Source organism: Corvus hawaiiensis, chromosome 6 (assembly GCF_020740725.1).
Source record: "Corvus hawaiiensis isolate bCorHaw1 chromosome 6, bCorHaw1.pri.cur, whole genome shotgun sequence".
Taxonomy (NCBI): Eukaryota; Metazoa; Chordata; class Aves; order Passeriformes; family Corvidae; genus Corvus; species Corvus hawaiiensis.
This window is the reverse complement of record NC_063218.1, coordinates 50,664,608-50,692,499: the sequence shown is the minus strand read 5'-3', so window position 1 is coordinate 50,692,499 and position 27,892 is coordinate 50,664,608. Positions and strand designations below refer to the sequence as shown.

General features: G+C 40.1%; 1 protein-coding gene across 2 annotated transcripts; it reads left to right on the top strand.

Moving 5' to 3' along the window:
- The first annotated feature begins 417 nt into the window (after window positions 1-417).
- Window positions 418-27,066, top strand: NUCB2 (nucleobindin 2). Of its 2 annotated transcripts, none has more exons than XM_048307425.1 (13): window positions 418-565; window positions 10,749-10,892; window positions 11,506-11,613; window positions 12,347-12,473; window positions 14,898-15,001; window positions 16,597-16,782; window positions 17,431-17,521; window positions 19,098-19,156; window positions 20,319-20,411; window positions 21,443-21,532; window positions 22,081-22,251; window positions 22,546-22,627; window positions 24,294-27,066. In XM_048307425.1, exons 2-13 carry the CDS (start codon window positions 10,749-10,751, stop codon window positions 24,404-24,406), a joined length of 1,368 nt encoding a protein of 455 aa, XP_048163382.1. In that variant the 5' UTR covers window positions 418-565; the 3' UTR covers window positions 24,407-27,066. The 2 variants fall into 2 exon arrangements, with proteins under 2 accessions (XP_048163382.1, XP_048163383.1); XM_048307426.1 differs by lacking the exon at window positions 418-565 and adding an exon at window positions 5,098-5,173.
- Window positions 27,067-27,892: the final 826 nt, after the last annotated feature.

Here is a 27,892-nt window from a genome sequence, read left to right as displayed (position 1 = left end):
GGATGCCTGAGAGCTCATTTTCAAATTCCCACACCGCAGCCCACGACCGGACACGGAGCAGTGCTCGGCGCAGCGAAGAGCTTTGCACAGGACGCCGCCGGGCGCACGGAGGGAGCCGTCACTCGAGGCACGAGGGCACCGAGCACCGAGAACGCGGCAGCCCCGCGGCTGCCCCGGTGCCGCCCTCACGCCGCGTCCCGCCCCCCGCCCCGCCGGTGACGCCGGCGCCGCGCGCGGGCCCCGCCCCGCGGAGCCGCCACGTTCCCCGCTCGGCGGCGCGCGCGTCGCGGCGGGGCGGGGCCCGCGCCGCCCAATCGGAGCGCTCCGCGACGGCCGCCGCGGGTCAGCGCCGGCCAATGGGCGCGCGCCGGGGGGCGGGCGCTGTGCCCATGGCAACGGGCGCGGGGCCGCCGCGGGGCTGTCGCACCGAGCCGCGCCGAGCCGAGCCCGAGCCGCAGCGCCGCCGCAGCGCGCCCGCCGGAGCCCCCGCTTCGGGCCCCGCGATCAGGACGCACCTCGCCCTTAAGAAGCAGTGGCTCCTCTCCCGCCGCAGCGGGACCCAAAGGTAGCGCCGCCCGTCCCAGTGCCCCCGTCGGTGGCGCGGGGCGGAGGCCTGGCGGCGGGGCAGCCGCTGTCAGGGTCGCGGGGGGACGCGGGGGTCCGAGCACCCTCCCGCCGACCGGGCTGGAACGCGGGGGTGGCGGTGGAATGGCGGGGCTCGGGGCTGCCGGGCGTGCGGGGCGGGAGCGGGGCGCAGCTGAAGTTTTCCCGGGGCGCCCTGGCGCCCGCCGGGAAGGCGGCTCCAGGTGTGTGTGTCCGTGTCCCCGTATCCCCTCCATTCGTCCCTCCGTCCCCCCCCGGCCGGCCCGCGGCTCTGCGGCAGGTGACGAGGAGCTGTAGAGCGCCAGCAGAAACGAAGGCAGAGCTGGCAGCGGCGGCAGCTGCAGCGGCAGAAATGTTGAGTGGCTCGTAATTGCACAACCGCAGGGAAAACTTGGGCAGGAGACTGGACGGGTTTCCCTCGAAAGGGCACACCTTTCCAGCGTTACTGTTTTGGAGTCAAAGAACGGTTTGGGTTGGAAGGGAGCTTAAAGATCATCCAGTTGCAACCCCGTGCCATGGACAGGGACACCTTTCACTAGACCAGGCTGCTCAGAGCCCCATCCAACCTGGTCTTGAGCACTGTCCTATCACTGCATGCTCTTTTAAATAGTCTCTCTTCATCTTTCCTGGAGGCTGCCTTCAGGTAGTGAAAAGCTGCAGTTAGGTCACCCTGAAGCCTTCTCTTTTCCAAGCTGAACCATCCCAATTCTCTCAGCCTTTCCTTGTAGGAGAGGTGCTCCATGGCTCTAATCAACTTGGTCTCCTCCTCTGGACTGACTCCAGCAGATCGCTGTCCTTCCTGTGCTGGGGACCCCAGAGCTGGCCACTTCTTACTATACTGTTATTATAGTACCCATGGAGAGGCTCTGGAAAGTACTCCAGTGCCAGGCTGGCTGCTGCACTCAGAAATAATTCCAAAAGCAGAAAAGGTTGAGATGCGGCTCTAGAGAGGTAACATTTTTTGCGGAAATGAACATGGCTAAGGCTTTCAAAAGAATTTGCATTTTGCAACACTATTTAGTAAACCTGTAGGAGAAAAAAGCCTTTGTTTGACTTACAAGTATTTGCTACGGAAGGATAACATCCAGTAGTTTCAACATGAGACCATCAGAGTATCAACAGTGAAGTGCCTATGTCAAGTTCAGTGTTTGTTTTGTTTCGAGGTTTTTTGTCATTTTGTTTTCTCTCAGTGTCAAGAGAAGTCCTGTAGCTAACTCCATATTGGTGCGGCTCTACTCTGAATTCTGAAGTGACTGTCCCTCTTGACCAAATACAGCAGCACAGGGAAGATTCCTACTGTAAAGACTGGATAGGAGCCACTCAAAGAGTTTGAAACCAGATTTTGTTGTAACCTTTATGGACCTCCGCTTAAAACTCAGAGACAGTTTATGGGAGAAGCCCACGTTTCTATGAGCACTTAAGATCCTGTTATGTTTCTTACTGTAATTTACTACACAATGATCTTGTACAGTCACAGTGCCTTGTCCACCATCAGCCACAGATTACTAACCTGGTTACATACAGTACCTCCTAACTGTGATCATCTGTTTTCCCTTTTACTTGCTTCTGTAATCTCTAGGATGGTAGCGGTATTTTGTTTCAGAATAAGAAAGATAGTTATGTAAAAAAGAATAACTTAAGTTTAAACAAATTGTGTTGATGTAGAGCAATGTGAATCTCATTCACTTCTAACCAAGACAGTTAACATAAACAAAGAAAAGGGGGAAACGAAATTACAGATTAATATTGCCTGTTGGGTCTGCGTAAAACTTAATTTAGCAATTGGATGCAAAGGCATCTGATGTAAGTTTGTTATAACACTCCCTGAGATACCATTATTTGATGTCTGAAATTATATTCAGAAAACCCCATTAGGCAAATAAAACCAAGCAACAGCAACAAAAATAATTTTATTTTAATAATGCTAAGGTGCAGTTTGCATACCTTGGCTGTGCACTGGTAGTGCTGCTGGCGTAAACTTTCTGTTCATATAAGCCAAATCAAAGATTTTTTGTCAAAAACTGTCCCCCTCCTCCCCTCAATTATACAGACATAACTGAAATTGCAGTCATGAAAGAGGAGAGCAGGTAGTAAAAAATGTAAAATATATTGACTCAAGTGTTAGAGGTGTGGAAACGTTGACGCAATAGTTGTAGAGCTGTGCTGACTAAACAAATGTGCTTTACATAAGAAAGATAAAATCATTTACTGTTAAGTTTAAAGCTGCTATCAGGGCTTCCTATGGTTTGAACTCCTGTGCAGAGGTATTTGATCTAGCGAGGTATTGTGCCCTCAGTTATTTGATTGCTCAGTAAGCAGAAGAGATTTCTCTGAAGTTCCTGTCAGATAAGTAGCAGACACGAGCCTTTTGGACAGGGGTGTGCTTTTATGTAGATTAAGTCATGGCCAGGTGCTAATGCCAAACCAAATTAAATCAGAGTCCAAATTCACGTTACTTACAATAGTTTTGGCTCTTCCGTACTGTGTGTGATTTGACAGTTGGAAGAACAAAAGAAACTGCATTTCATTAGAACAATTTAAATCATATTCAGTTGTAAATATTATTTTTTATCATAGGTAATTCAAGAGAAGTGTAGGCTCTTCATGAGTGCATTTCTCCTGCTGTTCTTCATAAAACTAGAATGGGATGTTGATGCGTATTTTTGTTTCTAAGCAAGTAGAAATCAATGGGAATTAGCAAACCGCGAACATAAATCTCCTTAGGCAGCTATCATAAAGTGCCTAAATATTTTTAAATCTGGCTCCACAACATTAGATCTAGATTTATTCTGGATAACTATTTTGTATTTTTTTTGAAGGGGGAAAAATTTACCTTGGACTTCTGTGGCATTCAAGGCTTACTTTGGCATCATCACTTGTTGTTGATTAGAGCAAAATGCATATTGTTAGAATAATTGAAATACTTTTTGATTTGACTTAAGAGTTTGAGCTAATTCATTGTTCACATGTAGTAGCACATTGGAGATTGCTTTTTACGTCAGCACTGACAAAATTGCCATTTGCATTTATGAAAAATGAATTTATGAGACTCCAAGTGTACTGTTGTATAATGTTCTATGTGGGAACTGAAATTAGAGTGCAGGAAGCTATATTTGTAGCAGTAATATTTGTTTTTAATTTGCTTTTGAAGTTGATAAGATTTTTAGCAAGTATACATTGAATTCAGTACAAGTTTTTGCTTGACTGTTAGCTTCATAAATCTTTTTGTGAGCCAGCCTTGTTGGAAAGAATTAATAAAACCGAACAAGTCACTTTGAAAAACAAGCCTAATATTTCAACATTCTTCAGTTACTAAGGTAGCTTTGTAGACAGCGATATTTATTTTTTTGAAGCAAGGATAGGGAAATTCCTTGGAGGCAGGTAGTATTATAAATACGTATATGCATTTGTGTGTGTGCACACAGGTTTTTAAATGATGAACCATTAACATTGCAACAAGAAGTAAAAAGGTTTTCAGACTTCACTTAGGACAGAGCTAAGCACGTGTAGCAGCAGACACAATTTGCTTCTATGCCATATTTCTTTCTGGACAGAGTTGTGTTGCTTCATTATATTATCCTATATCGTATATGGTTTGAACATAAAATTGCTCTTTCCCACTCGAGCATTCATAGTTTGTGTTACTATTGCATGACTCATTTAATAAAACAGCTGAAGTGCATTTTTTAAAAGGAGGTTCTTTCAGCAAATGTTGTACTAGGCACAGTCAAGGCATGCTATCTTTTCTGGGAAGCTGAAAAAAGCAGCTGTTCCAGCAGCTAGCTTTTTGTTGTAAAGAGAATTAAGCAGCTCCAGTGCAGTGAAAATGTAACAAATACAACTCAAAAGAATTTAAGTCAAGTAAACAGGATGAGAAAAAAGGATTCTGCTGCCTTTATGTACTTAAATAATACTGTTTAATATAGAACTATTTACATGCAAGATTAAAATGCTTCTTGAAAAAAATAAGGAAGGTCTCCTGGTGCAGAGAACTGAGTGGGATGTGCTCTAACAAAAGATTAGGACAACATGACCAATGTGAAACATGTTTGATATTGGCCAGGAAAAAAAAAAAACAACATCTGAATCATGGGGTTAGTGAACAGCATTGAAAGAAGAGAAAAAAAATACTTGAAGGATGATGAAACTTTATATATATATAATTATATAGCAATAGTAGCTGGCTTATAATAGTTAATAGGTTGCATATTAACTTCTAAAAGGATCAGTTTTCATTTGGGAAGGGAAGGGTGCAGGTGTTTCTGTGTTATGAACGTTAACTTGTAAGGAGAAAACTCTTGCAGCTTGTAGCCATTTCCCTTTGCATGTCATTTCCTGCTCATGTCTTAAAGGAGCAACCTCAGTGTGGGGGACTGGTGACCAAGTGAAGAGACACCCCCACCACAACCAGAGGTTTACCGTAACAGAGTGAGTGCAAACAGGTTTCTTCACTTGCTTCTCAGAATTGCTGCCACATGTCAGCTGTGCTTATGCCTCATGAACTCATTGGATAAACAGTGTGAAGAAGATGCATTAGCTATTGATTCATGGACTTTCATCATTGCTTAAGGTATGATAGCTTAGGGTGACTGTGCAGCAAGTGCTCCTGAAAAAACTGGGAGGAACTAACACTGGTGTTTCCAAACACAGAATTATGGCAGAAGAATAATCTGTTTCTGGCTCATTTCAAGCATTTAATGTATTTTTTTTTTTAGGATTCTGTAAGTGGATCAATTTATAGATTTGCACATAATTTTTAAAGAACTGGAACAAGCCCATGGAATGAAATATTTTCTATTTAAACTGTGATATATGGACAGGTACATCATCACTGTTTCAGAGAGGTAAAAACAGATTCAAGATGCTAGGTGACTGGAGCAGACTGATGAGGGAATACTTGAAATCTCATTCTAGTACTGAGAGTAGAATATTCTTAGAAAAATAAAAATCAGTAGATATATTTTATCTGTTTCCTGGTTTTTTTGGTAATTCAGCACTGCCTGTGAAGATTGTTCATTTTTCTGATGCACAGCGTAAAAATAGGAAGTCACGTTACGGTCATGACTGTAGAGAACATTGCTGTTATCCTGCACATCTGCACTGTGTCTCACACAGGTTTAATTATTTCCATATCAGATAGAGCAGGCATATGTGAAATTTATGAATAGGTAGGTTTATTTGTGTATTGTGTGAGTCCAGATTTATGTTTTCATTGCCCATCATGGTACACATGGGTTTGGCAAGTGCAAACGTGCGATATGACATTTACAGTGTTGTGCTGTCTTGCATCATGGCCATCCATTGAGCTTCTACATGTGCAGACACTGCATCCTGATATCACTGGATGGTTTTTGCCTATCTCAGTTTTAGAAACTTTGACATTGGGTGTTACTTCTTTAAAAATATTTGTGCTTTGCTGGGAAGGTGATGGAGATGCCAGTACCTGCACGATGCTGTTTTCTGGGCAAGGGGTACTATGTTAATGAAATGTAATTTTTGGGTTTGTATCACAACACCTAGCCACTGTATAAAATAGGTGTTTAGCAGCTTGTGTTACTGTGGCTAAAACAAACTTTAGAAGTAGAGATTTGTAGTTACCTTTCAAAGCCTGTAGCTCTTTATAATTCAGATGTTCAATCCTGTTTCACTGACATTGATAGGAGTTTGTGATTAACAAATTACCAAGATTGCTGGCAGGCAGCCTGGTGCTTTTCTTTTCCAGTTGTATTTTTCTGTTCATGCAAGTACATTGGTGGCTCTGTTTTCTGCTGACTGTCTCATTCTTTTGGCTCTCACTCTGTTTTTTGAAATACTTTGAGAAGTTATTTTTCCTTTTCCCTGAAAGCTTCAGATATTGGCTTTGTTTATAAACTACAGTATTTGTCAGTTCTAGAGCACTACATTTATGATTAGTTTTCTTTATGTCCTACAAGTGGGAATGTTTGTTTATCCCTCTTGTAAAGATAAGATTGATTTCTGATACCAGCAGATTACAGTTGTGCTACCTTTACATCTAGATGGGCTATCTTGGATGTCTGACTAAAATCACTCAATTTCCAGATGACAATTGTGACATTAACTCTCCCCATCTATCTTTGAGAAAGTAGTCAGCTGGGCAGATTTATAACAGTTTATATTTCTATTACAGTTTATAGAAGTAGGAAGAATAGTAATAATAATATGCCACATGGCAGGGTAGGAGGGTGTTTGCTGTGCATTATGGACTGCTGATGGCAGTGAGCAAACTGACACTGCTCCTCTTCTGCAGCACCTTCTCTGATTGTTCACTTGGTGGCTCTAGTACAGAAGAAAGCCACATTCCTGGTTCAGACACATGGATGCACTCAAAACGCCTGAGAAGGGATGGGCATCCAGGAATGGGTTTTCAAAAATCCAGAACTCTTAAAAGCAGCTGGTAGCGGGCTGGGAGTGGAATGAATTCCTAATAATAAAGTGCTCGGTGGAACAAAAAGGGGAAGCCCAGTTTTCCTCTCATCTAGAGCTTTTTCTCATGCTTCCCTACAGTTGCTGAATTTGAGAATTGTGCTGAGTTTTTCTGGCAGGTGATTAATGTTAGATTTTGCAATGGGCCTGGTTTCTCTCTTCTGATACGCGTCAGAGTAGAAGGTGCTCAGTGAGTCAGGTGTGACAGGCACACTCTGAAGGTTAACTCATGTCTTAGTCACCTGCTTTTCGTAAGGAAATTTTGGTAAGTATAGTCTAGGACTAGTAGATACCTAAATACAGTAACTCTGTCTTCACTAGGTAATTATTTTTTATTCTAATGTATTTCTAATTTATTTGTTACTTCACAATTGGGTTCCTCAAAATACTGTGGGAAATGCTGTGTTAGGCATAGTTGTCTGCAAAGTCAGCTGTGATGACAGAGATACTGTTTACTTACCCATTTTGGACTCCTCTGCTTTTAATTCTTCCTGGTATGTGTGAAGTTTTTAGCTTGTTTTATAAAAAAACTACACTAAAAACACCCACTATACAACCTGAAGCAAAACTGCCTGGTGAAGTCTTCTGAGCAGCCTATTACATCAAATAGATATGAAGAGCATACTGTAATATCATCCAGTCTTTCCCATTATGTATGACAGCATGTAATTACAAAGGTTAAAAAAAACCCCATTGCCCATGAACACAAATTCCACATAAAGTGATCAGAGCCAATGGCACCTAGTTCGATTAGGTCTTTTGATAGATAAGCTCTGCTGACTGCTGCAGAGGTAGATAAGGATGATACAGCTCCAGTTGTCCATCCCAAATCTGGAGGTGATTAGTGCTCCCTCATACGGGGTTTGGCAGACCAAGATGGTTACTTATATCTCAGTCGTTTCAGCTTAGCATGGACATTTTATGTAGCAGCGTTCCTCAGGAGAAAGGAAAAAGTCTGAAAAATCTGAGTGTGCCCCCCCTTCCACCTAAACTGGCAATCCCTGTCTCCACAATTGTTCATGTTGCTAGAAGTTGTAGGTCAGGGGTTTAAAGAAATTAGTTATGTCGTTAAAATGGATCAAAGACTAGGTGTCATTGTTGAAAGTGTGGGCTTTAGTACTTGCCATAGGCAAAGAATGAGTCAATGGCAGACCTGTGGGAAGCACCTGAGTCCCTGGCTTTCTGTGCTTCTCTGCCATCACCTGTTGGGCTTGAGCATGCTCATTTCATAGCCACATAATGATTTTCTAAAACACTGTTTACACACCTTGCATAACTAGAGCAGCATATAATAATATTAAATTACTTTTATTACTATAATTTTGTATATATGAAAATATTTTGGTTGGAAAAATATCCATCTATCAGGTTCCAGATTTTTAGTATTATCAGAAGGCTACACTTTTTAAAAATTAATACTTCACACATACATAACCTTTTAAAAGATGTTTCCAAAAATGCTGAGAGTATATATATAATTATTATATTCTTGATAAGTATTTTGGGGTTAATTAGTTTTGTTTCATATGCATTTCCTAGACTTTATGCATGTTTACATCCTTTCACTTAGAGATTACTAGACAGCCCCAGTCATACTCTGCAAGAACTTGAGCAGGGTGGGTTTTTGCTTTACCTGTAGTACCAAGAACTACTCTGAGTCTTGGCATCTACATCAAGAGTAGGAGACTTGAAGACCTAGAATTTGTTAGTTATTATCATTTCCTGTGATTAGATCCTGTTGAAATTACAAAGCTAGGCACAGGATTTATACAACAATGTTCTGTAATTAAAAACATCCAACATACAGGAACTTTGGCATTTTTAAAAGCAGTGGGGAACAACTAACCCTTCCACTCATCAGATCTTTAAGTCCCTGCAAGCCAAAGGTTTGTGTAGAGGTATAGAAATTACCTTGCCAGTTCCAGAAATCAGTCTGGGTCTGGTTTCTTTTTGTGTTTGTTTGCTTGTTTTAAGGGCATAACCTAGGCAAGGTTATGAATCTTGTGAATCTGACAGTAATGCTGACGTTCAATTTCAAATGCTCAATGTGGCAGCAACAATAGTTCCTGCTATCCCATCTGGTAATGATCAGATGTTAGTTATCTTTAAAAATGAAAGTAACAAGTATTTGCAGAGCATAATCCATTTAGGCTCCTTTTGTTGAAGATGTGATTAAGAAAAAACAGTTTTAGAACATTATTGTAATTCTTGAGCTTTTGACATATAAATAAGAGATGGATAGGTGGATATACTTTTAATCTCCAGCTATTTCCTCATCCCCAACAAAAGAAATACCATCTCTACATGTCTTGAATGCTTCTTTTTTTTTTTTTGCTATAAGAGTGCTTTTATTTTCCTAGCAGTTGAATAAGGGGTAATAAAGGGTGTCAACAATGCTTAATATTAAGTATGTACCTCTACCAACATTTATTGCCATAGTAAAGGGCAGCTTAACCCAGCAAAAGCAGTGCTTCTCTGTCAAGTACCAGATCATGTAGTCAGGAAAACTGGCACTGACACCATAATTAGTTTGTCCCTTTCATCCCTCCACCTAAAAAGAGATTTGTTGCTGGTGGACATAAATACTTTTGACAGAATTTCTCGCATGACTTGCTAAAGCGCTGGTACAGAAATTCCCCTTGTAGCAGGTATACTTTTGATTTATTTGACTGCACATTTCTTCAATGTTATGTCTTTTTCTTTGTCACATCTAAGCTAATTTTATATGGCCTTTGACTGGCAACTTTCACCTTCTAGGAGGTGATTTATATTACCAGTGTAATATTGAGTTTGCTCAAACTTCTTATGGAATATCCATAGACAGTGGAGTGTCACAGTCTGAACTGGACAAATTGTGTCAAGAGCCTGACTTGGCTGTCAGATGCTTAGGATTACCATCATTACTTTTTTTTAGCTTGATTGCCTATACTCACTCTATCTAATTATTCCATTTTACCAGTTTCTGAATGAATTATTTTCAACTAAGTTTGATAAAGGGGAAGACAGAGGTCAAGAACTCAAAGTCCTCAGTGCTCATCAAATTATGTTTGAGTTAGCTCCATATAAGACACTAAAGAAAGTATGGGGGAAACTGGCTTAATAAAGCCCCAGCCTCAGCAACCATTTCAGGTAGTGTGAACACTATTTTTCAGGAATCTCTGTCAGCCTGAAATATGGATAAAACACGGATTGTAAAATATTCTTCCTGCACATAAATTTTGGAGAGGATCTTGACTTCAAATTAGGCAAAGTACTTCAGTTTTGAAACATAAAAAATACTGGCATTACTATGCTAAGATCTGATTCAATGTCCCTAATGATCTTTAGGAGTTTGCTAATGAATTCAGCAAAGACATCATCTGAGTAGGAATATCAGTATTAGTTATGTGAGTCTTGAACATCCTAAATGTTCCCATCTGCTATTGATAATACCTCAACACATTACAAACAAACCTCTCACCATTTACAACTTAGGTTTGGCACACAAGTGGAAGTCAATCTGAGGAAATCTGTTTTCCTAAGAATGGCCTTTAAAAATTAAGGCTGTATTTACTTCTTTGGGTTTTCGTGTTCCTTGAGGGCAGAACGTTGTGAGGAAAGTGGGTTATTACAGGTATCTATGTAGGAATGTAAAAAAATTTTGCTTAGTACAGTATGCTAACATGATGTATGTTTATTTTTGTGACCTGGTCTCATTTCAGATGAGGAGGTTATCTGTCCTGCCCCAACAGTGTCTTTTGCTGATGACATGTCTCCTAATGGCCTTGGAAGCTGTACCTATAGACATAGATAAGACAAAAGTCAAAGCAGAAGGCCATGTAGAAGGAGAGAAGGTAGAAAATCCAGTAAGTATAAAGAAACTTATCTGATTGAGTGTTTATCCTAATTGTTAGTAATCTGGATATAGCAAACTCCTTTAGAAGGAAACTAGTATTCCCCAGTATTCTCACAGTGTGTGCCATCTACTGTGGGGAGATTCCCTTTAAGTTTGCTCTTTATTTTTTTTCAATGAGCTGCTAAAGGTGAGGTGGCACATGGAAGGAATTCCCAGCATACAACAGGAAGAGCATGCTGTTCCACAGAGACTTATTTCAAGTGATTGGGTGGTGCCTTAGGAAATTCTAATCACTGATTCCAGTTCAGTGTTTCAAATAGAACAGTAACAAATGAATTGCACTGTTTTAAGAAAGCCACACGCTATATTAACGTGACAGATGCTTGTGTATTACGAGGGTTCCTAATCACTTTTCTCCTCTTCCTTGCCAGTTGCTGAAAGAAATGAATCATAAATTGCTGTAGGGCAATGATGCAAATCTGAACAAACAAAGATACGTAAGAGAGCACAGTGCCTGTGTTGCTGAGATTAGAGTGTCAGTTTTATAACTGTATTTAAGCAAAACTAATTAACTGTTTGTCAGTATATTCTTTCCTCAACTTCCTTTTTTTTTTTTTTTAAAGGATACAGGACTTTATTATGATGAATATCTCAGGCAAGTAATAGATGTCTTAGAAACTGATAAGCATTTCAGGGAGAAACTCCAGACTGCTGACATAGAGGAAATAAAGGTAGGTTCAAAAAAATAATTAAATTAACGTTAACTAAATCCATCGTGATGAGCCACATATTTTGTATTCTTTCTTCCTTTGGCTCCTGGCTCTAGGTGGTGGCTGTTCTACATTGCCCCTTTAGGAGCTAGAAATTTAGGAAGGGACAAGTAGGAAACAGTCTAAAGTGACAGACTTAAGGAGGAGATCCTGCCTTTTGTGTTTCCTTTAATCCCTCATGATGCTGTTGGCAGCTTGTGGCTTCTTTTCTTTCCGTGCTCTATCTAGCATCACCCTTGGAGATTACTCTCCATTTCCAGCTTCTTGCAGTAGACATTGGTGGCTGCTGCTGCCTTGTACCTTCCCTCAAGTCTAATAGCCCTCCTCGAGGGGATGAGGCACTTTGTATTCTTCTCACAGTTCTTTTGAACTCAGTTGAGAATATTTGATCAAGAAATTTGTCACAAATGTTACTAGGCATTGCTCCTTCAAGGTTATGGTCTTGTTCTTTGGAGGAGCAAGATACTTAGAAATTCTCTTTTCTGAAAGCTTTTAGGATTCCTCTCTGTTTCCATAACCAGAGGCATAAAAATTTTGAATCTGCTCTTTAAAAAATGTTGAGATTCTTACAGTGTGGGCTACAGTATTGCCAGAGACTGCCATTAGTCTGCTGTCTTGCAGCTCATGTCTAATGGGAATCCTAAAGGCTTCTTTCTATCAGTGTTTATACATAACTTTTTTTGTTTTTTAACAGAGTGGAAAGCTAAGCAGAGAGCTTGATTTAGTAAGCCACCATGTGAGAACACGGCTGGATGAACTAAAAAGACAAGAGGTAGCAAGATTAAGAATGTTAATTAAAGCTAAAATGGATTCTGTTCAAGGTAAGAATACAGCATTTATCTAGGTGAGTTTAACAGATGGAATTATGTTAGAGAAATGTCAAAGTCCAGCAGTCATGCGTTGTTTGTTGTCACCAATAATGACTAAGCTGAGAGTGAGTGTCCTTTCTGAGCTGGCCTGGAGCCATTACAGACCTGTCTTTATAGGAAACTGGAGAGAAGAGAAAAGCCATCTCTGTTCTAGAAATAACTGAACTTTTTTCTTTCTGTGGATTTTTCAAATACTTCTGCCTCTTATTTTCAACCTCTTACTTTTGTCAATTCAATTCATAGATTACTCACAGAGAACCAGTAACACAGAAGGACTGTGTTCAAGAAAACAACATGCCACAGTATTTCATATCCTTAGGGGGTAGCAAATGAATTTTTTTGTCAGTATTTTATTCTTATAAAGATGCTTGCAAGCTTTCAAGGGGGATCCCAAGGAATTGAATACATAAGGTATCAAATTAAAATACTCCTAAAATGAGGATATGTCTTGCAGCCTAAGCTAAATTTAGATGTGGCAAATAGACTGAAGAAGTGCAAATAAATGTTTATGGGGATGTTGCTGCTGTTGCACACAAGCAGTCCAGTGACATCACGGTGATATTCACAGCTAGGTGACAGCAGCTAATGATACATAAAACAGCTGTGTACACACCCAGGTATTTTGAAGTTCAATGGACTGATCACTTCTACCCCTCTCTACTTTCATAAATTAATAGTAACTAACAGAATGTGCTTTAGGAAAACAATTTCCCCCAGCAGCTCAGATCCTACCATGTAGATGTGAGATCTTACTTTTGGGAACTGATGATTGCAGTTCAGAATATTCAGATGAGTACTAAGCTGTGAAAGCATTTTGCAAAGTTTATAGTCAGCTTTACCCATGAGTCCTTCACATTATGTACAAGTATGGCCAGCTTACCTATAAAATACAGCTGCATCTACACACCTAGACAGCATCTTGGAATATGCACAGGGAGCATTCTAGAGCAGCAGCAGGCAGGCAGAGTGGTTTGATTTCCTTTTATTTGCTCTTGTAATGTTTTCCCTATAACACCACTTAGTATCTTAGTCTTCTGTCTGATCTACAAAAAGGAAAAAAAGGCACAGCTTCCCCCCCCCCCCCGCCTTCTTTCCTCTTACCTGGATCAGGTTTAAAAAACCCCAGACAACCAGGTTTGAGATTATATTCTGCATATATTCGGTCCTAATCCAGATGTGTTTTTAAACATTTTCACCATGATCCTACTTGACTGATCAGTACAGGCCAGAAGAATGTTAGGAGTTGGGTCTCAGACCATACAGTAATGTGGCAAGTAAATAGTGTCAAATAGAATGAATCTTTTCCCCTAAATGTAAGAAATGGAGGAAAATGGGTTTGGGGGCTTGGTTTTTTATTTTTTGTTGGTTTTTCTTAAGTCTATTATTACACTTCTAAAAATGTTTCAAACACAGACAAAGGCACATATATGTAAACAGAAATTATGATCTCACCAGGGAGGAATGATGGTTGAAATCTGCCCTGGCCAGTGTTTGCTGTTTTGTGATAATACAAGCACAGCATTGATTGTAAAGCAGATAGTTTGTGAAAGAACAGTATGTTTAAAATTGTGTTTTCTAATTTTTTTAAGCAAATGAAATATTCTTTGCTAAGCCATCTAGTAAAAGCTTGTCACAGTTGTTGTACTTAACATATCAAAGCATACACTTCTTAAGAGAATCTTATTATGTAGCATTAATGTTCAGAGACCATGGTAGCAGCTAGAAAAGCCTGTGGTAGAAATGGGTTGAGTTGTTAGTGCATTGTGTGTTGATGTTGGTGGGTATCACTCCTGTCGTAAGGAAGAGAAAAGGTTTCCAGCTTTTAGACACAAGACCTGACTCTTCACTGTCTTGCACTTCTCTTTTTTCCACAAATGAAGTTTGAATATTTGCTTATTTGATTTGATACAATTTTACACTATATTGTACATAAATCTTTGGCCAGATGTGTGTCATTTGCAAAATGTCCTGGGCAGTAGAAGAGTTGGACTTCTCCCCATGTGGGAAAAATATGGAAGTTGTTAGCTTTGATAGATCACAGTTTCAACTATCTCATTTATATAAAAGAGAATAAAATACTTTTAGTTTGTAAAGCTCAAATTGATCATAGTTGCTCTTGCTGAAACAGAAGCTGTAATTTGTGCATGTAAAATGACTGTGTGCAATGCAGCACTGACCCACCAGAAGGAAGGCAGTGCAAATTGCCATCAAGTTTGCCAACCTCCTTCAGGAAAAGCAACTTTAGAATTGTTGCTGTTGTTTCCTCCAACAAATTACTCAGTCCTCAGGGAACCTCAGGTACTTACAAGGCATAAGCTCCATTTTTGCTGGATTTCAAACTTACTTTAATGTTTACCTGTGTACCTGTTCTTCCAGACACTGGTATAGACCATCAGGCTCTCCTTAAGCAGTTTGAGCACCTGAACCATCAGAATCCTGACACCTTCGAACCTAAAGACTTGGATATGCTGATCAAAGCAGTGAGTTCCAGATATGAACTACTATGGGGGGGTTTTAATTATTATGCTTTTTATCTCTGGTAAAGGGCAGTCCTTTCCTATATACCACATTTGATAAATGACATGCAGCTTTCACTTTTTGTCAATTGTCTGCATGCACACTTGAAAACTGTTGCCAGTGTGCATGATGCAAAAGAGTCCATAAGTTTTGGGATGTCATCTTAACAGGACTTGCATTCATATGCCAGTACAAGCAACTTTGGGAATAAAATACACCTTTCTGAGAGCCTTTAAATTAAATACAGGTGAAATAGGTATATTTTCCCAGGTGTATTTTCTGATTTCTGTTTCTACATCGTATAGAAGTCTCACAGAATGATGTAAATAATCATCCCTAACCAAGCCATATGAATTTTAGGATATATCCTATATATACATCAAGCTGCAAAACCACAGCAGAGTAGAACTTCAGATAGCAATATTAGAAATTGCTTATATTGGACATGGCATTCAGTGTCTGTTCAGCAGATTCAGTGTCTGTCACAGGTGTGGGGGGTTTTTCAGGAGGTGCAGTTAAGCTAAGCATGGTATAGCTAGAGAAAAACACACTTCCCAAAGGGAAAAATGATTTTCATCTCAGCTATGCTTTAGAGAGCACTGCATGTCTGATGAAATTTTGACAGTTTCTATACTTACAAAATAAATGAAAGATAAGGTATATTTCAAGATTTCTGTAATTTTTGTGCAAATTTTTTACCCTTGGAAGATTTTATGTCCGTTTTCTGTAAAATTATTTTTTATAGAGATATTGTAATTTTTCCAAACATTCTGAACATCATTTCTGGGAAAATTCTGGTTGGCTTGGAGAAGCATATCCTTAAAAGGCCAGTTCTTTTTTATTATATATTTTATTTTTGTCTTCTCACTTCTCAGCCAAAATACTGACAGGGTCTAATGGGTACTTAAGGGGATCTTAGCTTTGGAATTGTTTTTTAAAACATACAGTGAATCTGAAAAGTAAAATGTGAATAATGGAGGGACAGTATCAGGTGTAAACATGTTCCTTTGTAAAACACTACCAAAACATCCTTTAATACCTTAGCCTGTATGAAAATAACACATCTTTATATAAGAGTTTGTCAGAAATTCTTCTCTCATACCCTTTCTCTCCATTTAATTGTTTGGGGGTTTTTTTAATCTGTATTAAGCTGCTGCAAACTAAGTCCCATTATTAATGAAGGCACTTCTGTCATTAAACTGTAGGATAAGCTACAAATGTTCTTATTCTGAAACGATCAAGGAGTTAATGGTACCATTAGTGTAGGACTTGATAACTTGAGTTCATTTATTACTCACTGATGAGAAAGGACACCTTGATGGCTTCTCACAGCACTGTGTTATTGCAAAAACTGTCCAGCAGATGAACCCTTACAATTTAATTTCCGTGAAAATGACAAAGGGAGATGTTTCTGCATCACTGTCATGTGAAAGGAACCCCCAGCCAGTCTGCCCTGAATGGCAAAATGGCCAGCCTTGCCCACAGATCTGAACAATTCAGGGTTTTTAATGTCAGATCTGTCAAGTAATCATACGTCTGCATATATCTGTATTTTTAGGCTACAAGTGACCTGGAAAACTATGATAAGACTCGCCATGAGGAGTTTAAGAAATACGAGATGATGAAAGAACATGAGAGGAGAGAGTATTTAAAAACACTGGATGAAGAAAAGAGGAAACGAGAAGAATCCAAATTTGAGGAGATGAAGAAAAAACATGGAGATCACCCTAAAGTTCACCATCCTGTAAGGCCACAGCCTGTTCTTATGTGCCTGAGTTCAAGCTCTCCTTTCCAGAGAGAAAAAGCTAATACACAGAAGGGTGTGTTTTGTTTGTTCTCATCACTTGCCTCCTCTCACTGACATGGGAGCAGAGAGTGGGCACAATGCTGAGAGCATTACAAACCCCACTGTACAAACCCCATTCTTTTTGTGCAGGTGTGCTATTTGCTGCCAGAACTCTTACTAACAAAGACACTGAAACTCATGAGGAAGAAGCCACGACAGTGTTCAAAACTGTAGGGATGCCTTCATGGTATGCCTGGCCTGCAAGGAGCTGCATCACAGTACCATTTGCTCTAGGAAAGGCAAAATAATTCAGCTTCCCTCAGCTGTTTCTGGCTGGGGCTGTGTGGCCATGACTGATTATTACAGGTGCTCCTTTCCACAGAATATGCATTTCCTTTACACTCCCTCTTTCCCTGGACCTTTCTGTCTGATGAAAGTATTAGACCTGACCAAAAAGGAATGAAAGAAAATGCCACAGATTCCATTTGCCACATGACTAATCAGCAAATAAAGAAAGCCTTTCAGAGAAACCATAATACAAAGGTAATGCAGGGAAATTACACTAAATTGTCTTTTGAATAGTTTTTCTTTGTAACCAATCTATAGGGAAGCAAAGATCAACTGAAAGAGGTGTGGGAAGAAGCAGATGGACTAGATCCTAATGAATTTGACCCCAAAACATTTTTCAAATTGCACGGTAAGAGGTTTAGTTTTAATCTAATGAACAAGTGAAGTGACTTTGTTACATTCTGCTGAGGACAAGTTTGTCATATGTTAGGATGAAGTCTTTCACTTCAAGCAACTTCGATGAATCTGAATAATACAGAGGAGAAAATATTTGTCACTGTTTGTAACTTTTGTGCAATGTTTTAAATGGAATTTAAAAACTTTCAGAGTTTTGTTTAACTACTCCTAAAATCATACAGGCAAAAACCAGTAGTGATTCCTTAGGGAAGTATGGGTGCTTAGAGGGCTGTCCATATCGATAACTTTGCTTACACAGTATGTACTGGGAATAAATCCTCAGAGATTTGTGCAGGGGCAAAACCTGCTTTCTCATCATCTCTGCAGACGAGTACCAGACACTCCTAATCTTTGGAATGGTCATAGAAGGGCCAAGCCTCTTCAAGCTGCAAGCTTCCCTTGATAAAATAAGAACCCTCTAATCCTGCCTCTAGATCTCTGAGGAATGGGCAGCTAGGAACAATAAGTAGTAGCAGTAGCAGAGATACGGATGCTCCTCAATGAACATCTTGCTTCACATGTGGTTATGTCACCATGTAACCTTCTGTTCTGATACTGTTAAATGCTTCATCACAAAGTACCCCTAAGTAGATCCTGCCTGGCACTAGGCTGCAAAGGGTTGAGCAGTACACAGAACTGGACTAATCTCAAAGATGATGATTTAGATGCAGAAAAATATTCTAGTTTGAGTCTGAACTTTTATCTCAGTTTATTAAAATATAATAAGTATGTATTACAGAATCATAGAAGGGTTTGGGTTGAAAGGGACCTTGAAGATCATCAGTTACTAAATCTTACCTCTTCTTTCTAGAAAGAGATTTTGAAAGATAGCTTTCTGAAAGTTTTTGGTAGCTTGTTTGTGCAAAACCTACCAAAACAGAAACAGCTGAAATCACCTGTTGCCTTAGAGCTTAGTATATAGGAAACTTTGTAGCAATTACACAAAAATACTGGCTAACAAATTGAAGTAGACATTCTCTTTCCATTTCAGAGGTAGCGTAACAGTATTCAGAGCACAATGTAAACTAAAAGATGGATTATTAATTACCAAATATTCTCCTCTCTGCATTTGTCATGTAAAGTCATCTTAGACTTACCTCAAGTGCTGCATGTTTATATAGACTGTCATGTAATTATTTAATTTTTTTTGAGAGTCGTATTGTCAGTTAAAGTTTTCCTGCAGAATCTTGTTGCTCCTGAGTCTATTTACAAATTTAGTGGTTAAATGGGGACAACTTGTTCTCAGCAATATTTTTTGGCAGTTGCAGTCTGCGCAATCCTGTGGTGACCTATTTCAGTTTGCTAATCTGAGTAGTAGAGAGATTGCTCTGGATCTGTCCAATCAACCAAAAATGGTAATAGACTCCAGCCAATGCCTGATAAACATCTAAACAGAAGAAACAACCTATGTAACCAACTTCCTGTTAAATGAGATGTGTACACTGATCTTTACTTAACTCTCTTAACATCTATTTACCTGTATCACTTCCCATATGTACTCAGCTTGTCTTTTTAAAACTTTTTTGTAGATGTCAATAATGATGGTTTCCTGGATGAGCAAGAATTAGAAGCTTTGTTTACCAAAGAGGTAAAAAAAAAATATTCAGAAGCTTCTTTCAGTAAAAGGTTACGGGGATGTCTCTTTTTCCCAAGTATATTTGGAGGCTTTGGACTACAAAATAGAGTATTCATGCCAAGTTTTGTGCATCCTTAATATTTCTACAAAAGTATAAAACCTATCAGCTGGCAAAATAAAGTAGTTGAAGGATAAGAGTCAGATATCAGTGCTCATGTATTTCTCTGCCCCAGGCTTGCTGGAGATTCTATAACTAATCTGCAGGATAGGTATTACCTGTATAAATTGCAGTGTAGAGAACTGCTCTCTTGCTCTCCCTAGCTGTAGCCTGGTAGAGGCTTTGAGGTTCTAAAGCTGGGCACCTGTGCTCATTCAGTGTTTATCAACAAGTGTTATGAGAAAAAAGGTCATACTTGTGTGACTTGGCTCAGGGACAGCACTGTGGAAGGGGCTACAGAAAATTCCTATGTTTTGTGTCTGGCTAGTTTGAAGCACATGTGCATCTGATAAAGTAGGCAGGCTCTTAGTTTCTTGAAGCCTTGGTTTGTTGTCTGAAAATTCAACTGTGGTACAATAATTTGCCATAATCCCCTTCACTACAGTGAAGGTGTAGTGCAGTCTTTTTTGACAGATGTCTCACTGTTTTATAGTTTTGTAGTGTAAAAACTTAACAGCCCAGGGCCTTAAAATTAGCTGTAGCTGGGCAAGTGAAGCTCAATGCCTGAGAAAGCCAAGTAGAAGCAAATAAGCATGAACTCTCCAGAAAGACATTGTGCAAGAAGAGAAGTGAACCATTAAATTTGGCACTGAATTTGTCTTGTGATATCCTGAGTGCTTATGGGGTCAGCTGCATGCCCTGGTGAAAAAGCCACTCTCTCCTATTCCAGAAACCACGTGGAACCTCTGCCTGCTTTGAATCAAATGTAGGATCAGACAGTGCACACTGAGGTCAACTTTACTGTAACATCCACAGCACTGAATTGTAACAGACCACATGGATTAACTGAAAAATTCATTCTTAGGAAAGAAAGGCGCACTTGTTGCTTAAATACTGTGCTGAAAGAGGAAAACTGCACACACAGAGCAACATCTCAGACTGCTTTTCCAGATGTGCTCTGCCATTTGAATGAGCAGTCTTTTCTTCAAACTAACATGTACTAATTTTAAATTCCAGTTAGAAAAAGTTTATGATCCCAAGAATGAAGAGGATGACATGGTTGAAATGGAAGAAGAAAGGCTGAGAATGAGAGAACATGTAATGAATGAGGTAGGGGCTGATTCCCTTTTGTGTTCAAAAAATACAGTTCTCCTAACATGAAGTGTTGTCCAAGTGCAGCAGAAAGGGAGGGCCTGTCACACTGAATGCTGCTTGTGCTGGGATTCATGTAAAGTTACAATGCTCAAGCCCTTTCCCTGTGTTCTGATGTAATGCCTGCTGACTAGTTTTTATTTAAAGTGTTCCAGAGAAGGAATTGTGCTGTAGCCATGGTTGTTTGCAGATTCTGAGATTCAACAGAAATTCCTTGTGAATTGTGTGTCAAACAAGGAAGATTCTAAATGTGCTTTGGCACTTGGCAAATGGGTAAGATTTAGGTGTGAGAAGAGGGAGTAGAGCAATGTCTTTTTTCCTATAGCTCACCTTTGTCCCTTTAAAAGGGGGCTCAGAGCTCAAGGTATCACCTGTGACAGTGAATACCTTCACTGGGTCTGATGGGCTTTCAGCTCAGGAGACACAGGAATGGAAAAGGGGTGTTTTGAATCACTGTGTTTTCCACCCATAATATTTCTGTATTCAACTGTATTCCTTAAACTTGAGGAACAGAGCAAGCCTGGTCATCTATTAGTCATAAAGGGAAGCATTTCCTCCCTTCCCCTCAAAGGATTCTGACACAATTCAGTTGGGTGGGATTTCTGTTTTTCAAAACCTCCCCCTCCAACAGTGGAGATAATTTTGTAACTGCGAGTCAGAGTAGTTACCAGAAAGCTACAAAACATTTTTCTCAAAAAAAAAAATTGTGCTTTCCACTATTAGTTTTGGGACTGTGAGCACAAGTGTTTCCAATAAAGCCAATAAATTTTGAAGTGAAATGTCAGGATTTACTTTTTGGTTCAATTTTTGTTAAGCTACATAAGCTTGTGAGAGAAGTTTTCAGAAAATGTTGTGGGCACTCCCTTGAAAATGGGACATTAAAAAAATTTTAAATGGTTATATTTGAAGATATTGGATTGATGAAATTAAAACATTAGCTCCACCAAAACCTGTTCTTTAGACTGAGCTTAACTTTTTGCCTCAAATAGGTTGACATCAACAAGGACCGGCTAGTGACTTTGGAAGAGTTCCTGCGAGCTACAGAGAAAAAGGAATTTCTGGAGCCAGATAGCTGGGAGGTAATGAAAATGTGTTCCAAGTACAACACACAGCACCATTACCAGCACTTGGACCAGGAAGCCAAACGGCATGCCTGTGACCTTTGGTTTTTTCCAGCTCTGCTGTGGTATGTGTGTCGTTAAGCCCCTCAGCTGAACGCAGCGTTGAGCTGCGGCAGCCTGATGGGATGCAGATGTGAACTCCGCGGGCCTCACACAAACGGAAAAGGTCTGGCGCCACCCCGGGGATTCAGGAAGAGCTTTTCACACGTGCTTTTCAAATGGAAATGGACATTTTGTTTATGAATCGCTTCAAAGGGAAGATAAGAGCTCAGCTGGAAGAAAGAGGATATTTTTCTCCTGTGTCTAAATCTGTAGTAGAGCTTTGTTGAGAAAATAGCTGAGAAATTACTATTTTGCTGTTTTCATTGAGTGTACACGGTGTCATGTCTTGGTATTTTGTTCTGAGGTTTTTTTAGTGAACTGTGCAAGAATTTCAGTAAGACAATAATAAAAAGCACACATGCTTTCCTGGCTACGTATTCACACTTGTATGTATTTTCTTGCAGACACTAGATCAGCAGCAGCTCTTCACTGAGGATGAGCTGAAGGAATTTGAAAACCACATTTCCCAGCAGGAAGATGAACTTAGAAAGAAGGCAGAAGAACTTCAGAAACAGAAGGAAGAGCTACAGAGGCAGCACGATCAGCTTCAGGCTCAGAAACAAGAGCTTCAGCAGGTACATGTATGAGGACAGAATATATTTGTTTTCACCTTTTCTCTGTCCTTATATGTGTAATGGCTCTTGACAATCCCCAGCTCTGGAGATTTACCTTGATTTTTCATATGAGTCCCAGCTGAATTCTAAACTAATGGTATCACAGCTGTTCAGAATTAAAGCAACTCAGCAGTACACCCACTAAGAAAGACCTTACATAACTGCAAGGTTTCGTTTAGGTGTACCCATTTATGTCACATCAGATAAAGCTGACAAATTCAAGTTTTTCAACTGCTGTATTTTGTTTTTCACCAGGTTGTAAAACAGATGGAACAAAAGAAACTACAGCAGGGAAATCCTCCTGCAGGACCAGGTGGAGAACTGAAAATCCAACCCCGTACGTGTCCTTCTGTGTAGATACACAAACTTTAAAATAAGTTCTGCAATGTAAAAGTCATTACCTCCATATTTTCTGTTAAAAATATTAACTTAATGCAGCTTTAATGACCTCTGGAGAGAGGTCTGTCTTTAAGTATGTAACTCTAAGTACTCCTGAAATCTCACCTTTAAAGTCCATAGTAAGAAACCGGAGTCCTAACACAAGGCATCAAAGGGGCAGAGAAGGATTGTGTTGTACCTCTCAGTCTACATTACTGAGATCTAGGGTATCCAGGATTTCTGAGCATCCAGAGAAGAACAGGGACATAGAAAAGACCAGGTCTGTCCCAGGATCTATGGCTGCACTGCAGTCTCAGGCTGCAGAACAAATCAAAGCGTTTAAAATCCTCAGTGGCCAATTTACCAGCAACTGGATGCAGCATGACACAACAAGTTAGTCTTGGGCAGTATGGATGACCAGTGCTTCAACACCCTCAGGAGAAGGGAGTGGCATAATAAATCACTGCACTTGATCAGTGGTGGTGGCAAAACAGTCAGGTATATGTTAGCACTTCTTATCCACAGCAGATTGCCCAGGTTTCCTTTGTGCTTTAAAGGGGCTCTGCTGCCCCATGCATCCTAAATTAACTTTTTCTTCCTCTCTAGAAAGGTTGAAACTATGCTGGCTTTATTGGCTTCCATGTTCATGTGCTGACATGATCAGCAAAGCTCAAGAACTTCTTGACATTGATCTCAAATATGAGCTTCAGATCTATCCAGGCAGCCTTTTGAACACTAGGAGCTCTTCACTGCTCCTGCAGGGCCAACAGTGGGGTTTCAAACTGCAGGAGCTGTGTTCAGTGATTACATCTTACTTTGTTGGGTACCCTGAAATTCTGCCCACTCAGTTCTGTGAAGGGAAATTATGAGATTTCAGAACCAATTTAATTCTGTCTTCTATTTGCTTTGAAACTGCCTGTGGGTAACTTCATTTTATGGTCCTGCATTCCAAGAGCCTAAATTCCCCTCACCTTCAGTAAAACCATTATGGGTAATTGCATATGATACATCTTCTGATACTGGAAATGTTGTGGCAGATACGGTTCTTAACACATGTATTACTTTATGTAAAATCTTTCCGCAAAGTCATTTAATCAAGTGTCATAAGAATTCATTATACTAGCCAGAACTAGTCACTACTCATTCACTGAATCAAGAATATCCAAGCAGACACTATTTTAAATATAGAGGCCACTGGAGCTACTATGTGAACTATGAAAATTAGTATTACTCAAACTTGGCAAAGGGAGAACATTGCAACTACTGATGCAGTGAGGAGTAACATACAGGAGCAGGTTGTTACTTACTTCTTTTTCAAGCTTCCCATATTGGGATTAAAGGTCTCATAAAAACATGGTATATTTCAGAAAAAACAATGTGTTACGTGAGAATATTTCACTTAAAAGCAGAAACAACTTGTAATCTGAGAGGTACCACTGACTAATAGTGCAGTCTATTGGGTAATCTCAATCCAATTTCATTGTTATGCACACAGAAAGCTCTTGGTTCAGAAAATAGAAGGTTTTGTTTGAGTGTCCCTATGCTAGAAACTTTCATTTAGAGAATGTTCACATTTGGGACCAGTTTACTAAGAAGTTACAAATGGTTCTCTTCTTGTTTTACAGCTGGTGAACCCAAAGCTGGAGACACACCAAAACACCCAGTGGGAGGTGATCAGCCTTTACCACCAGGACATGTCCAAGAACCAGCTGTCAGAACTGATCAAGTTCACCCTTAACCACTTGTGCCTCAACTTTATAGCATCTTTATTATTTGGGGTGGGGAAGGGGTGGGAGGGGTGGGGGGGACAGGAAATCAGAGTGAAACATGAACTTTCCTCTTTCTCCCTCAGACTGTAAAATCATCGGGACTGTTAGAGGTGAAATATCAGTCAGATTTGATTTGTAAGTTAAAATAATTTTCTCTCCAATGCATCAGTTAGAAACACAAGGGGATCATGTAGAGGCTGTAATAGAGGAGGAAATTAAGGAAACCATTAATATTAAAAACTTTGATGGCCAGGGGACTGAGCTGTTGAACTCTCCCCTGACAAAGAGCGAGGAGATGTCTGCCATTCTGTGTTGAGGCATGAATCAGAATCTTCTCAGAGAGGAAGCAGGGAACAGGCCTGAATGTTCAGTTAGGTCTAGTTTGATGTAGGAACTCTTTCCAGAAATGCTGAAAAGCAAAAGAGGGGGAAACAAAGACCATAGGTAAAGGCCTATTTCCAGCACTACCAAACCCTTTCTTCTTTGAGACCAAATAAAAAACAAACTTCTCAATCACAGAAAATTTGCACTTTTTAAAATTTAAACACAGCAAAGAATTATGAGGAACAGTGAATATTTTTCATGTTTACAGAAACCTAAGAATTTCACTGAAAGCCTTCAAAAGGAATGCTGTACTTCTTGTGTATTGATCTGAACCGTCCTCCTTGTTGAGATTAATTCTGTGTAGCAGTTGACAGCTCAACTGGCCCTTGGGACAGTATTTTGTCCCCATTTCTTTCATCAGATGCCAGCTGATCTCAAAATTTTGCATGTTATTAAGTAAGCTTTTTATGTTGATGGAAATATTGTGCAAAACAGAACAAGACTCATTGTCTTTTTCTGTGCAGATTCTCCTACCTCCTACAATAAAACCAGATTTTTCAAAGTGCACCATGTGCTTCAGAGAGCTCTTCTCAGACATGAATTTGGGATTTATTAAGGGTCTCACTATTGACTCTTCTGAGTCTTTCAGCAGTTGGTCTAAGGTTATGAAGTGTCCTAAATCAGGGGTGCTACTTGATTGTATTTTTTTGGTATTGAACCAGGATAGGTCCCTAGTATTGCAAGCCAAGATTTTACAAGAGTAAGTTGATTTTCTTGTCAGTTTTATTATAGTGCTGAAAAGTTGTGCCAGTGTCCCTGCTTCTCATTCATTTCAAACTGAAACTATCCTGAAGTGTAAACCCTGTGTGGATTCCCTTGTTTGCTTGGGTTTTCGTGGTTGTTTTTTTCATTTGTTTTGTTTTTTTTAACATGGATTGTTCTGACTGTATAATGCTGGCTTTGAACAGATACACACCTCTGCCAGCATCCTTTACATTTCCTTCCTGTTCTGTGGCTAACTGCTGACAGTGGCATTAAAAGAGGTATTTTGGGGCTTGAGCAAAGAAACAGAAGCACGCCTCTGTTAGAGAAAGATGTTCCTTTCAGAACAAGACTTGAATATTTTAGGCAAACTCAAAACAACCAGAAAGCAATTGCTAACATTTTGTATTGACATTTGGGAAATTTCTCACTCTGAAGAACTTTGACTGATGGAAGCCAGGCACATTCCTTCCATGCTCAAGGCTTCTTTCATCAGACCTGGGCATACTCATGTTCTCCACACAATGCAGCAGAACTCAGTGCCAGAACAGATTAGGTTCCCTTATCTGTTTTATCCTGTAAGTTGTCATGTTGCATTTCCTTCCTTTATACCACTCAATTTGACTTATTTTACCTTTTTTTTCATTCTTTATGTAAGTAGTTTGCAAAACCAGTGTCTCCATTTTTTGTCATTTCTAGGCAATTCTAACAACAGTTTGATTTTGTCTTTGTCTGGAGACTAAAATATCTTTCAACAGCCTCATCTGTTTGCAAAGAGGCCCAGACATAGTTTCAGCTACATGAAGTTTCTCTGGGCAAGCCCTGGCTTTGGGGTTGTAGCCTGATAATGGGTAACAGGGTGAGGAGGGAAACCAAGAGGGAATTATTCACGAGTCATGGTAAAGGTGAAGGGAAATCTTACTGTGTTTTCCCCATCCCTCATGAAAGTTTACACAGGACAAGTGATAGAGCCACAGACGTTTGTAGAAATTCAAGGACTGAACCTTTGGAGGCATTTCTACCATACAAATCATTCCTTCAGGCTACTTCTGCCTCCTCACAAATGCCATCAAATGCCATGATGGCTTTGTAATGTAATGCTCAAGCTTCAGTTTCGGTGCAGCCTCTTATATTTGATTGTAAGGTCCTGACTCTGCTGTTGGCGATTGGCCCCCTTATCCCATTTACGTGGAAACATCCAGAGTTTTGTAGAAAATTGTTGTGACTGGGGAAGTAGAAAGCTATAACCACAGAGAAATAAGGGACTGGAATATCATGGGCACAAGTGCTTACACCTGTATTCTGCTCTTCATTTAGGAGGTGATTACAACAAAACTGTAACTTTATACAGACACCAGCTCCACCACAAAGATGCAGTGATTTGGTTTTGTACTTGGCTGTGATTTTGGTAGGAGGATGAAGGGGTAAAATTTGGTTAATGTTGTACAAATTCATATCTCTGGTGCAATATATGTAAAAAAAAAAAAAAGCCCCACTCTGTATAGATTAGTTTTTAACTGGATTAAACAGCACAGTGACAGAAGTTTAGTGTTTTATTTTTAGTGGGTGGGCTGGAAGTGGGTTTGTATTCATAGAATCAGAGTGGCCTGCATTGGAAAGGACCTTAAAGATCACCTCATTCCAAGCCCCCAGCCATGGGCTGGGACACCTGTCACCAGAGCAGGTTGCTCAGAGCCCCATCCAACCTGGCCTTGAACACTGCCAGGGATGGGGCATCCACAGCTTCTCTCGGCAACCTGTGCCAGTGCCTCAGCACCCTCACAGTACAGAATTTCTTCCTAATATCTAATCTAAACCTGCCCTCTTTAGTTTGAAGTCATTCCCCCCTTGTCCTGTCACTACATGTCCTTGTAAAAGTTTCTCCATCTTTCTCACAGGCTCCCTTCAGGTAGTGACAGGCCACAGTTAGGTCACCCTGAAGCCCTTGCCTTAGAAGTCCTTCCTGTTTGCCCTCCACTTCTTGCTTTCTGGAAAGGTGTGAATTTAAAACAAGATGTAAGAGATCATGTGTTCTTCCCTGGCACCAGCTGCCTCACTGCAGTAGCTATTCACTAATTAGGTACTCAAATGCTCAATTTTCTATTTTCATAAAAGTACAAAACCAATTAAAATCCTACTGTGCCACAGCATTACAAACTTGTAACGCCACCTGACACTTCCCTGACGTGTTCACATTCAAAACAGAAATCCCAAAGAAGGTGAAGCACCTATAGGCTTAGTAAAACATCTTTCTATAGGTTGCATTCTATGCCTAGAGATTTTGCATTCATGGCCAGGTGTTGGCCACTTCAGGATGTGAGAATGGCTGGGGCAAAATGTCTCTTGACACCCACAGGATGTGATGCCAT